This window comes from Canis lupus, chromosome 24 (genome assembly GCF_048164855.1).
Source record: "Canis lupus baileyi chromosome 24, mCanLup2.hap1, whole genome shotgun sequence".
Taxonomy (NCBI): domain Eukaryota; kingdom Metazoa; phylum Chordata; class Mammalia; order Carnivora; family Canidae; genus Canis; species Canis lupus.
This window is the reverse complement of record NC_132861.1, coordinates 1,120,277-1,134,062: the sequence shown is the minus strand read 5'-3', so window position 1 is coordinate 1,134,062 and position 13,786 is coordinate 1,120,277. Positions and strand designations below refer to the sequence as shown.

Genomic DNA, 13,786 nt, shown 5'->3' with positions numbered 1-13,786 from the left:
AGTTTTATTATACTTGATGCTATTCCAGAGGTCCCTGTATCTTAATTTTTCAAATTATTTCTTATTTTTGCTTTTCAGCTTGGATGATTTTTACTACCCTTTCTTGCAGATTGCTGATCTGTTCTTCACATCTTTTAATCTGCTGTCGATTGTGTCTGGTGTATTTTTCATTTCAGTTATTGTATTCTTCAGCCCTAATTGGTTCTTTTGTATATTTTCTCTTTGTTGAAGTTCTCACTGAATCCGTCCATTCTTCCAAGTTTGCTGAGCATCTCTGTGACCATTACTTTGAACTCTTTATCAGGCTGACTCCTTATCTCTGTTTCATTTCATTATTTTTCTGAGGTTCTTTTTTTTTTTTTTTTTTTTTCTGAGGTTCTATCTCATGGCCTTGTTCTTTCATTTAGAACATACTCCTCTGTCTCCTCGTTTTGTCTGACTTTCTCTGCTTGTTTCTAAAATTGTTCTTCCCAACTTTTCCCTCTTCAAAATATGTTGCTTTGAACAATGAATGTTAGTTATAAAGTCAAGCAAGAAGAAACATTTTTCAAAGTATTGTCTGGTCATTTCTCTCATTGGAGCTATGGTGGGGTAGGTGGCAGAGGACAGTGCTCTTCTTTTTCTGAGTTCAGAGCACAGGAGTCAGGCAGATGGAGTTAAACTTAGTAGCCTTTGTTACTAATACATGCTAACAGATTGGAGAATGTGGTTTGGGTGGGTATGTAGCCACAGTGGGCTTCCCAATTCTTTATCCCAAATTAGGCACTTCCCCACACAGTTGTAAATGGAGGAAACAAATGTTTGATGCCCATCCCACGAAGATGAGAGCAGACCTGAATTCATGTTACCATGAGTGAGCACATCTTTTCAAAAAAGAGATTTGGAATCTCCTAAGCACTGCCTAGTGCCTTCTCCCCAATTCACTCATTAGGCAAATCTCCCTTCCTGCTGTGAGGGAGGTAGAGATAAATCCACTTGTGGGTAATGATGGTTTACCTCTAATTTCTGACTGGATTTAAATTAAAGTTAGTCCTGTCTTTTGTACATACCAACTCTCATAATGATGAGAGGTTGGACAGAGCATACTAGGTGGTAAAGAGAAGTCTGTTTTGTGTTTAATAATCCACAACATAGATAACTCATTTGTTGATTGATTTTGGTAAACCAAGTTTTATCTGGAGGAAAAGAATAATTCTTTCCAGGAAGAGTTTCCTCCATTTCAGCCTCTTTGGTTCAACTAAAGATTTTCTCCTTCAAGTTCCGTGTCTTGTGGTTTAAAAAATTTGTGCTTATAAATGCAGTCTATTAACTGTTCCCAATAGGAGTAAAGATCATTTCCATTGCTGTATTTTTATTCATAAAACATTAAAATTTATCATTTAAATTACACTTTAGACTTTAAAATTTATAATTTAATTAGAAAGCTGTTTTGTGCCTCATGCCTAGTCGTTATTGAGCCACATGACAAACTTTTATGTGTTCATTTTCAGTCAGTTATAGTTAAAAATGTAGGTATTTTTCCTGAAGATGATGAAGCAACTGGCATAAAAACTCTCAGTTCAGGAGGACCTAAAGCACATTCCTGGCCTGCAACTCTTTGGTCTTTTGACCTGAGGCAAACTGCAATCTTTCTGAGGCCTTCTTGTCTCTTATGTAAAATTAGGGACTTTGGGATCCCTGGGTGGCGCAGCGGTTTGGCGTCTGCCTTTGGCCCATGGCGTGATCCTGGAGACCCGGGATCGAATCCCACATCAGGCTCCCAGTGCATGGAGCCTGCTTCTCCCTCTGCCTGTGTCTCTGTCTCTCTCTCTCTGTGACTATCATAAATAAATAAAAATTAAAATAAAAAAAATTAGGGACTTTGACTAAATTAGTGACTACCTTTTGGAAAACAATATTTTTTTCAAAGAATGGAACTTAATTTGTTTTTGTTTTGTTTTGTTTTTTTGTTTGTTTCTGTTTTTGCATTAAACTGTATTATACAAAACCGAGACCAGTGGAGCTGTGTAGCTAAAAGAGAGATGAGACTACAGCTGTAGACTTTTGTCCCTCAATCCTACAGTATCCCCAATGGAACCTTAGATTTCTATGATTGGTTGTTTGGAAACAAACTGTTATGAGAAAATCCTTCTAATTAATGAGTCTTCGAATTAAAATTTGCTGATACGTTGTTTTTATGTGTATAATTTTCTTACCCTCTTATGTTTTTGATAAATGGAAAAGTATAAATAAAATTGCAAATATGTTCTCTTTATTAATGGATTGCAAGCTATTTCTACCATCTAACTCAATTCTCACCTGGAAATAAACCAGGGTCACAGAAGCAAGTATTTAGGAAAAGACTTTTGGCGAAAAGATCATTATATTACTTTGATCATTCCTTAAGGAAATGAAGGCAGGCACTTAAGTGACTGGGCCACCTAGGCACCACTTAGTACCGTATTTAGACCCTATTTTGGGAATTCAATGAGAGGATGCCTTTTATAAGAAATAGGAGCATTCTAGATGGGAATATTTGTAATGCACATTTGATCCTTGACCAACATGGAATTGAAGCTGCAGGTCTAGTTAGCCTACACATGGACTTTCTTGGCTGTTGTGTTGTACTGTATTTTCTCTTATGTTTTTCTCAATAACCTTTTTTTCTCTAGCTTACTTTATTTTAAGAATATATTCTATAACACATGTAATGTACAAACCATGTGTTAATGGACTGTGTTATTGGTCAGGCTTCCCATCACCAGTAGGCTCTTAGTAATTAAATTTTGGGAGAATCAGAAATTATACAGAGTTTTGACTGCACGGGGGTAAGTGCACCTAACCACTGTGTTGCTCAAAGGTCAACTGTAGTCTGAAATATTCCTAAATATTTCATAATTAAGTAGATAATGATAACTATAGTAAGTCAGGTGTTTCAAAAATTGGTCCTAATTCATAGAAAGGAAACAAAGTTACAGTTAAAATTTCTTTTCCTTGTTTCTAATTCTAGAAACTTATCAATGCGAAACTAAGTTGGAAAACTGGTGCTAGCTTATATTTTTTCCTTTCCTGAAGCAGATTTTCTGAAATCTCTGTGTTCACATGATAAGAAGTACATCAGTCATCATATAGATAACAAAATAGTTTTACTCAATATTACCAGGAGAAATTCCACATGACTTTATGTAGTCCCACTTCCATTGTTTTATGTATTTAAGAGTCTGTGCTGAAAAATAGAGCATACAACATACCTCAAGATTTTGTTTTTCTAAAAGTGCAAAAGTGGAAAGCTCATTCGGAGGAATAATTTATTAAACAAATGATTAATCTCTCATAAAGGGCACTTTTTCTGAAAATCACAAACTATTAAAGTGTAAAATGACTCTTGTTTACAATTTTGTAACAATAAGATCCTTCAGAAGTTATGTATATTCTTTTATTTCACATTCCTAGCTCCATTGGTTTCTTTACTATTTTTTATTTAAATTCAATTAACTAGCTTATAATGTTATGATATATATATCATGCCCGGAGCCAAAGGCCTACTCTCAGCCACTGAGCCACCCAAAGGTCCAAAGATTTAATTATTTATTGGCTGAGTAATATTCTGTTCTCTCTCTCCCTCCCTCTCTCTCTCTGTCTAATAAATAAATATGATTACTTATTTATTTATATCTACATCACATCTTCTTTATGCATACCTCTTTCAAAGAACATCCATATCTCTCAGGTTGGCTATTGAGGATATTACTGGTATAAACATATGGGTGCAGGTGCCCCTTTGGATCCCGACCAAAGTGATCTTTGGGATTCATACCTTCTAGCGCAATTGCTGGGTTTTACATAGGTAGCTCCTTTTTCAACTCTTTGAGGAACCTCCGGTACTGATTTCCAGAGGAGCTGCACCAGGTTGTATTCTCACCAACATCATAAGAGGATCCCCCTTTCTCTGCATTCCCGCCAACATCTGTCATTTCCAGACTTGCTAATTTTGGCCATTATGAAAGGTGTGAGGGGGAAACTCACCATGGTTTTGATTTGTATTTCTCTGGTGCCAGCTGATGTTGAGCATGTTTTCATGTGTCTGTTGGCCATATGTATGTCTTCTTTGGAGACGTGTCCTTTCATTTCTTCCCATTTCTTCATTGGGTTATCTTTCTTTGGGTGTTGACTTTGATTAGCTCTTTATAGACTTTGCATACCAGCCTTTTATCTGATAAGGCATTTGCAAACACCTTCTGCCATTCTGTCAGTTGTCTTTTGGTTTTGTCAACTGTTTCCTTGCTGTGCAAAAGCTTTTTATCTTGATGAATTCCCAGTAGGTCATTTTGGCATCTGGTGACATGTTCTAGCAAGAAGTTGCGGCAGCCGAGGTCACAGAGGTTGCTGGCTGTGTTCTCCTGTAGGATTTTGATGGATTCCTATCTCACATTTGGGTGTTTCATCCATTTTGACTCTATTTTTGTGTATGGCATAAGAAAATGGTCCAGTTTTATTCTTCTACATGTGGTGGTCTGATTTCCCACACCATTTGTTGAAGAGACTGCTTTGTCTCCATTGGATTTTCTTTCCAGTATTGTTGAAGAGGAGTGGACCATGGAGTTGAGGGTCCACTTCTGGGTTTTCTCTTCTGGGCCATTGATCGACATGTCTGCTTTTGTGCCAGTACCATACTGTCTTGTTGATCACAGCTTTACAATAGAGCTTGAAGTCCGGCTTGTAATGCCACCAGCTATGGCTACCTCTATCAACATATGTTTGGCTATTCGGGGTCTTCTAAGGTTCCAAACAAATCTTACTATTATTTACTCCAGCTATATGAAAAGAAGTTGGTAGTATTTTGATAGAGATTGCATTGAATATATAGATTGATGGAGCTAGCATAAACATTTTAACAATATTTAATTCTTTCAATCCATGAGCATGGAATGTATTTCCAGTTCTTTACACCTTTCTCAATTTCTTTCCAGAATGTCCTGTCATATTCAGAGTATAGATCCTTTCTCTCTCTGGGTAGGTTTATTCCTAGGCATCTTATGGTGTTTGCTGCAATGGTCAATGGAATCGACTCCTCAGTTTCTCTTTCTTCCATCTCATTGTTAGTGTATAGAAATGCAACTGATTTCTGTACATGGATTTCCTATCCTGCTGCTTTGCTGAATTCAGGAAAGGGTCCTAGCAACGTTGGGGTGGAGTCTTTTGGGTTTTCCACATAGGATATCATGTCCTCTGAGAAAAGTGAGAGTTTGAGTTCTTTTCTGATTCAGACGCCTTTTTATTTCTTTTTGTTGTCTAAATGCTGAGGCTATGTCGAACAACACTGGTTGTCCAGAGAGTGGACTTCCCTGTCGTGTTCCTGACCTTAGCGGCAAAGCTCTCAGTTTTTCCCCTTAAGAATGGCATCGGGTGTGGGCTTTTCGTAGATGGCTTTTATGATATTGAGATATGCTCCCCCCCTCCCTGCACTGCAAAGAGTATTGATCCGGAAAGGGTGCTACACTTTGTCAACTGCTTTTTCTGCATCTCTTGAGAGGATCCTATGGTTCTTATCCTTTCTTTTATTTCTGTAGTGTATCACATTGATTCATCTGCAGATGTCGAATCACCCTTGCAGCCCAGGCATAAAACCCACTTGGACATGGTGAATCATCCTTTAATGTACTGTTGAATCCTCCCAGCCAGTGTCTTGGTGAAAATTTTGGCATCCATGTTCATCAGGGATATTGGAGTGTAATTCTCCTTTTGGGTGGGGTCTTGCTCTGGTTTTGTGATCAGAGTAATGCTGGCCTCACAGAGAATGCTGGAAGGTTTCCCTTCCATTACTAGTTTTTATAAACAGCTCCGAAGAATAGATTAATTCTTCCTGGAATGTGTGGTAGAATTCTTCTGGGAAGCCACCTGGTCCTGGACTCTTGGTTGTTGGCAGATATTTGATGACTGCTCCCATTTCCTTGCTGGTTATGGGTCTGTTCAGGTTTCCTGTGTCTTCCTGTTTCAGTTTTGATAGAAAGGGATCCATTTCTTCCAGATTGCTTAGTTTGTTGGCATATAGTTGCTCAGAATGTGTTCTTATAGTTGTCTGTATTTCTCTGGTGCTGGTCGTGATCTGTCTTCTTTCATTCATGATCTTATTTCCCCAGATATGGTTTTCTTTTTTAAAATTCCCCTGGCTATTCGGGGTCTTTTCTGATTCCACACAAATCTTAAAATAATTTGTTGTAGCTCTCTGAAGAAAGTCCATGGTATTTTCATAGGGATTGCATTAAACGTGTAAATTGCCCTGGGTAATATTGACATTTTCACAATGTTAACTCTGCCAATCCATGAGCACGGAATATTTTTCCATCTCTTTGTGTCTTCCTCAATTTCTTTCAGAAGTGTTCTATACTTTTTAGGGTATAGGTCCTTTACGTCTTTGGTTAGGTTTATTCCTAGGTATCTTATGCTTTTGGGTGCAATTGTAAATGGGATTGACTCCTTAATTTCTCTTTCTTCAGTCTCATTGTTAGTGTATAGAAATGCCATTGATTTCCGGGCATTGATTTTGTATCCTGCCACGCTGCCAAATTGCTGTATGAGTTCTATCAATCTTGGGGTGGAGGCTTTTAGGTTTTCTATGTAGAGTATCATGTCATCGGCAAAGAGGGAGAGTTTGACTTCTTCTTTGCCAATTTGAATGCCTTTAATGTCTTTTTGTTGTCTGATTGCTGAGGCTAGGACTTCCAGGACTATGTTGAATAGCAGTGGTGAGAGTGGACATCCCTGTCTTGTTCCTGATCTTAGGGGAAAGGCTCCCAGTGATTCCCCTTGAGAATGATATTTGCTGTGGGCTTTTCGTAGATGGCTTTTAAGATGTTGAGGAATGTTCCCTCTATCCCTACACTCTGAAGAGTTTTGATCAGGAATGGATGCTGTATTTTGTCAAATCCTTTCTCTGCATCTAAAGAGAGTATCTTTAGCTTTGGCTAGTATCTTGTTGAGAATTTTTGCATCCATGTTCATCAGGGGTATTGGTCTGTAATTCTCCTTTTTGGTGGGGTCTTTGTCTGGTTTTGGAATTAAGGTGATGCTGGCCTCATAGAACAAATTTGGAAGTACTCCATCTCTTTCTATCTTTCCAAACAGCTTTAGTAGAATAGGCATGGTTTCTTCTTTAAACGTTTGATAGGATTCCCCTGGGAAGCCATCTGGCCCTGGACCTTTGTGTCTTGGGAGGTTTTTGATGACTGCTTCAATTTCCTCCCTGGTTATTGGCCTGTTCAGGTTTTCTGTTTCTTCCTGTTCCAGTTTTGGTAGTTTGTGGCTTTCCAGGAATGCGTCCATTTCTTCTAGATTGCCTAATTTTTTGGGTCCGTTCTCTTTTTGATATGTCTGGCCAGGGGTTTATCGATCTCATTAATTCTGTCAAAGAACCAGCTCCTGACTTCATTGATGTGTTCTACTGTTCCTTTGGTTTCTATTTCATTGATTTCTGCTCTGATCTTTATGAATTTTCTTCTCCTGCTGGTTTTAGGCTTTAATATTCTGTTCTTTTCCAGCTCCTTTAGGTGTAGGGTTAGGTTGTGTATTTAGGACCTTTCTCATTTCTTGAGAAAGGCTTGCATTGCTATATACTATCCTCTTTCGATGACCTTTGCTGCATCCCAAATGTTTTGAGCAGTTGTGTTTCCATTTTCATTTGTTTCTATGAGGTTTTAAAATGTGCCTTAGTGCCCCAGTTGGATTCTTTAACCTCTGTGTATTTGAATTCTTTCCAAATTTCCTGTCAAGATTGAGTTCCAGTTTCAAAGCATTGTGGTCTGAAAGTATGCAGGGAATGATCCCAGTCTTTTGGTACCAGTTGAGAGCTGATTTGTGACTGAGTATGTGATCTGTTGTGCAGAATGTTTGTTCCATGTGCACCCGAGAAGAATGTGTATTCTGTTGTCATAGGATGGAGTGCTCTGAAGTTATCTGTGAAGTCCATTTTGTGCAATGTGTCATTCAGAGCCCTTGCGTCCTAGTGGATCATCTGCTTATATGATCTGGCCATTACAGTAGTGTTGTGTTAAAGTACCTACTATTATTATATGACTATCCATGTGTTCCTTTATTTTTGTTATTAATTGCTTTATAAGGTGGCCTGGGTGGCTCAGTCGGTTAAGGCTCTGCCTTTGGCTTAGGTCATGTTCTCAAGGTCCTGGGATCAAGCCCTGATCAGGCTGCCTGCTCAGTGGGGAGTCTGCTTCTCTCTTTCTTGCTGCCACTGCCTGTGTTCTCTGTGTGTGTGTGTGTGTCAAATAAATAAATAAATGAAATCTTAACAGAAAGTTGGTTTACATAGTTGGCTGCTCCCACTTTAGACACATTAAAACTTATAATTGTCCAATTTTAGTTTTGGATAGACCCTTTAATTATGGCATAGTGAGTTTCTTCATCTTTTGTTGTTGTTGTTTCTTCTCTTAATGCAGTCTTTGGTTTAAAATCCAATTTGTGGGATGACCAGGTGGCTCAGTGGTTGAGCATCTGCCTTCGGCTCAGGTCATGATCTAGTCCCACATCAGGCTCCCCGCACAGAGCCTGCTTCTCCCGCTGCCTGTGCCTCTGCCTTTCGCTCTCTGTGTGTCTCTCATGAATAAATAAATAAAATCTTTAAAAAAATCCAATTTGTTTGATATAAATATTGCCACTCCAGTTTTTTTTTCATGTCCTTTAATATGATAAATGGTTTTCCACTCCCTCACCTTCAATGTGAAGTTGTCTTTGTGTCTAAAATGAGTCTCTTTCAGATAGCATATCAATGGGTCTTGCTTTTTTTTTTATCTACTGTGATACCCTGTGTGTTTTGGTTGGGGCATTTGACTTGTTTACATTCAGAGAAAGGATTGAAAGATATGAATGTAGTGCCATTGTATTATGTGTAAAGTCCGTGTTCTGGTCTGTGTTACTTTTGGGCTCTCTGTTTGCTTAAAGTTTCCCCTTTACCACTTCTTGCAGGGCTGTTTTAGGGATCACAAATTCTTTTAGTTTCAGTTTGTGCTGGAAGCTTTTTATCTCCCCTTGTATTTTGAATGAGAGCCTTGCTGGATAAAATTCTTGGCTGTAGACTCTTCTCCTTGAGCACCCTGAGTATATCATGCCAGCTCTCTCTGGCCTGCTAGGTCTCTTTGGATAGATCCGCTGCCAGTTGAATATTTCTCTCCTTCTTGGTTCAGGGCCTCGTGTTCCAAGCTGCTTTCAGGATTTTCTCTTTGGGTCTGAAATTTGCAAGCTTTGCTATTATATTGGAGATATTGACCTGTTTTTTATTGATTTTGAGGAAGGTTCTCTGTGCCTCCTGGCACTCGAGTGCCTGTTTCTTTCCCCAGATGAGGGAAGATCTCTGCTATAATTTGCTCAAATATGCCTTCTTCCCCCCTCCTTCCCCTCTTTTTCTGGGATCCCCATTATTCTAACATTGTTTTGCTGTGTGGTACGACTCACCTCTCAGATTCTCCTGTCATAGTCCAGTGGTTGTTTCTCTTGCTTTTCCTCAGCTTCTTTATTCTCCATTGTTTTGTCTTCTATATCACTACTTCTCTGTGAAGCCTCATTTATCCTAGCAGTTAGAACCTTCATTTTTGATTGCATCTCACTAAGATTAGCCTTTTTTATCTCAACTTGATTAGATATCAGTTGTTTTATTTCTCCAGAAAGGCATTCTCTAGTGTCCTCTGTGTGTCTTTTAAGCCCAGCTATTATCTTGATGGTCATTATTCTGAACTCTCGCTCCAGCCTCTTCCTTCTATCCATGCTGATTAGGTTCCGGGCAGTCAGTACTACCTCTTGTTCTCTTTGTGGCAGTGAGTTTTTCCATCTTGTCATTCTGTCCAGAGAAGAAGAGATGAGTGAGAGAACAGAATAGAAAAATATCAAGAATGACCCCAGATAAATACATGCTAAACAAATCAGAAGAGACCTGAAGCCAATTTAAAGGTTAACAAAGGGGATAATAGAATTAGAGAGATCAAGAGAGCAGAGCAGTACACCGATACTATGTGAATTTTGGTCTTTTTGTTAGGAAATTGCATCCCCAAATGGTTAAGAGGAAACCTTGTATATATACAAAAATAAAATTAAATACAAGGAAAGTCTAGAATGTAAGTGTAAAAATGGAAATTAAAAGTCAAAATAAAAAGGATATTATCAGCCAGTTGAACAGAACAGAGCAATACACTATATCATAAGTATATTTTGGTCTGTTTGTTAGAAGAAACTACATCCCAAAAGTGTAAAGAATGAAAAACTTCATTATATGCAAAAATAAAATTAAATGCAATGAAAGGATAGAATGTAACTGTAAATATGAAAATTAAGATAGATTTTAAAAATATTATAATCAGACAGATGAAGAGAATAGAGCAGTATAGTAGATTCTGGTTGTATTTTAGTCTATTTCTTAGAAGGAACTACTTCCCGAAATGGTACAGAAAGAAAAACTTCAATATATACAGGAATAATATTAAGAGCAGTGAAAGGAAAAAAATAAAAAATAAAAAAATAAAAAAAAATAAAAAAAAGAGCAGTGAAAGGATTGAATGCAAGTGTAAAAAGGTAAATTGTAAGAGTTGATAAATGAAGAAATTGGTTGAAAGCAAAAAGAAAATTAAAATAGAAAGACTAAGGAGTCATGAGAAATAGCCATGAGTTCTATATACTGTTTGCCCCTAGCACTGGAGTTCTGCAGCTCTGTATGATGAGTAAAGTTGGTCTTAGCAGGATGTTGTTGCTGACCTCCTGAGGGAGAGGCCTGTTGCACTGATTCTTAGGTGTCTTTGCTTAGGGTGGGATTGCACCACCCTTGCCAGGGGGCCAGGCCAGGTAAGCAGCTCCAGATTGCTCTCTGTGGCTTTTGTTCCCTGAAGGCTTTCTGGGCAGCTTTAGAGGATGAGAATGAAAATGGTGGCCTCCTAATTTCCAGCCCTGGAATTGAAAGATCTCACTCCCTACTGTGTCTCCCTGGTTTCTGTCTGCACTCTGTATTCACTCAGCCTGTGACCAAGCATTTTTATCTCAAGCACAGACCCCCTTTCGATTTTCCAAACTTTGCAGACCCCTGTAGCCCCCATTCACACTGTGCCTCCAGGGGGGAAGGAGGAGGTCTTGCCCAGTTTTTCCTGCTTGGAAAGTGGTCACCTGACTGTTCCTCGGTTTGGGGTTTATGGCAACACTGAGCTGAATGCCCACTCCTGGGCTCACTGATTGCAACTGGCTTCCCCGCTCAAACGCCTTGGCAACTGCCATACTCAGGCGCCGCCCCCATTCCTTCTGTGACCCCGCCCCCCCAGGGATCCTGAGACCACACTGTCCGTCCCACTTAGGATGCTGCCCCCCGTTGCCACCTGAGCATCTTTCAGACAGGGATGTCCTCACTGGAACAGACCTCTTAAAAGTTCTGGTTGTGCACTCTGCTGCTATATCACTTTCCAGGACTTGCCTTCTGGCTTCCAGAGGTTCCCTGCCCCCCTGGTTTAATCTTCTGATATATGCCTCTGATTCATTTCTCCACACCTCCTACCTTGCAGAAAGCGGTCGCTGTTCTATTTGTAGAATTGCAACAATTCTTTTCTTGGATCTCTGTCTGAGTCCACAGGTGTTCAGAATGATTTGATACCTATGTAGCTGAATCCCAGACACCAGACAAAACTAGGGTCTCCTACTCCTCCACCATCGTCCTCTTCTTCCAGAAATTCTGTATATTCGATTGATCAATATTAATTGTACTTTTTATTAGAATCCTCTAAACAGCATTATAGGTTTCTTCTCAGTTATCCAGATTAAAATAAGTAGGGATTTATTTTATTTATGTGATTATCTTTCTATTTAAGCAAATTGTAGCTTTTACTTTCTAAAAGTATCATTTCCAGACCACGTTTCATACGCAAAATAAAATTCCTATAATAATGTCTCTTGTTTAACTTGAACATTGTAAGTAACGTTTAACTTATTTCAGATGCAGCAGATGTTGGAAGACAGTATAATCAGAGAACTAAAAGAAGGTATGTTGCCAAATTTACAAATTTAGATGGTCATTAATTTCTGAAATAAACCACAAATAGTAACTGGCATCCCTTCCCTTTGTTAAAATTTTGTCTAGATATATCTAATAAAAAATGTAAAACATAAACATAATGAATAAGAGACTTATTCCTCATTTGGTCATCGTGTTTCATACCTTTTTTAAAAACCTGCAGCCTGTATGCCTGTTAGTACTTTTGGCTGTAATCTTCCTTCACTTGTGCCATCGCTATGGAACTGTCAATCTGAAAATGTGGGCGTTCTCAAATTCTTGTTTCTGCTAGTGGTAGAAGACCAAACAGACCAGACTTGTCTTAGTAATACTTAGTTAAGCAATTATATAGTTCATATAGCTGTCCCTTGACAGGTGACATTTCAATCTCCAGCCATTGGGTTTTGCCATTGGGTAAAATTCCAGGTTTCTTAGCATGGAATATAAGCACCCAAATCAATTTGGTTCTTGCCACATTGGTGAGCCTTCTCTGTCGCTATTACCCTACTCTGCTGCTTTGCAGAGAGTAATCTTTCAGGTATCAGCCTTCCTATTCCCTCCACCGAAAAGCAGACAATATTGATAGAAAACCAGGATGTCCCTTCTGTGTGTTCTTATAATGTCTTGTTTTAAACCTGCCATGATATATTTGACTCTAGATATTGCCTGTTTGATTTTTCAGTTGATAGCATATGATTGTTCAGGGGTGGACTGTGCCATCAGCTTGCAATCTCATCTTGTAATGAGAAAACCAGAAGCTCTAGTGTTTATCCACAGTAGTAATTAATTCAATGGGCAATCGTGAGCAAACTTGATTTAATAGTAATCTTGTATTTTATATTGTAGTTATATGTAGATATTTTTCATCCTTTTAACACTCAGAAGATTCCAACTTTTTTTTTACTAACTTCTAGTTAACTACAAAGTATTTCAGATAAAGAATATTAAACTTTCTCTTTTTCAGTTGCTCATGATTGAGAATCAGGATTCTGTAGATCTTCTCCTTTAGGACCTACTGACGAATCAAATGTAAATCAAGATCTAGTACTGCAAGCATCACAAGAATATGTAGAGATTTTGAATAGAAAGTATATGATCTGAAAGATATATAGTAAAAGTTTATTACCTAGATGTTTAATATAACATTTTAATTGTTTCCCAGTAAATATCTGATGTACAAAAAATCTTTATTAAAGGAAATTTTGTTATATCGTGTGTAATGAAAGTTTATATATTAAGCTATGTTTCCTGGCATCTGATTAAATTTAAGCATATTTTCTACATGGAAACCAGCATTATTGAGTTTTACAGGCTCCAATCTGCCCAAGTAGATCGGACCAAGTTGTTGATAATGTTTTGGGGCTGGTAATTGGTAGTTGTTTTTTTTTTTTTTTTTTTTGTATTTTCTATGTTTTGTTACTAGACATACGGATTTAGACACACATCATTTTGATATACTGCTGCTAAAGCTATCACCAATGTTTGTATGTATTTCAATTTTTATAGTGCCATAAACCCTGTGTATAATTTCAATTTTAAATACTTATTATTCATAGTTCTTTCCTCATGGTGAAAAAGATTTGCCTAAGGCTTTTTATCTTTTCTTTTTTTTTTTTAATTTACTTTTTGAGAAGAGTCTTAAAATTAGAGAAAAGAAAAAATAGAGAAAACGACCTTTTCCCTCCAGAATGGTTTGAAAGTAAATTGTTAATTTGTGCCCAATTCCTGTGGCCCCTATATCCTGCAAGTCAGTACATTCCACATAGCTACCGTACAACC

At 38.1% G+C, this 13,786-nt stretch overlaps 1 protein-coding gene across 1 annotated transcript in view; it reads left to right on the top strand.

Moving 5' to 3' along the window:
• Nucleotides 1-13,217, top strand: part of LOC140616584 (ankyrin repeat domain-containing protein 26-like) — a 71,971-nt gene extending 58,754 nt beyond the window's left edge. Inside the window, 2 exon segments of the mRNA XM_072797195.1 lie at nucleotides 11,951-11,996; nucleotides 12,972-13,217. Of these exon segments, the coding sequence (XP_072653296.1) occupies nucleotides 11,951-11,996; nucleotides 12,972-13,108 (183 nt within the window). The 3' untranslated portion in view covers nucleotides 13,109-13,217.
• The last annotated feature ends 569 nt before the right edge of the window (nucleotides 13,218-13,786 follow it).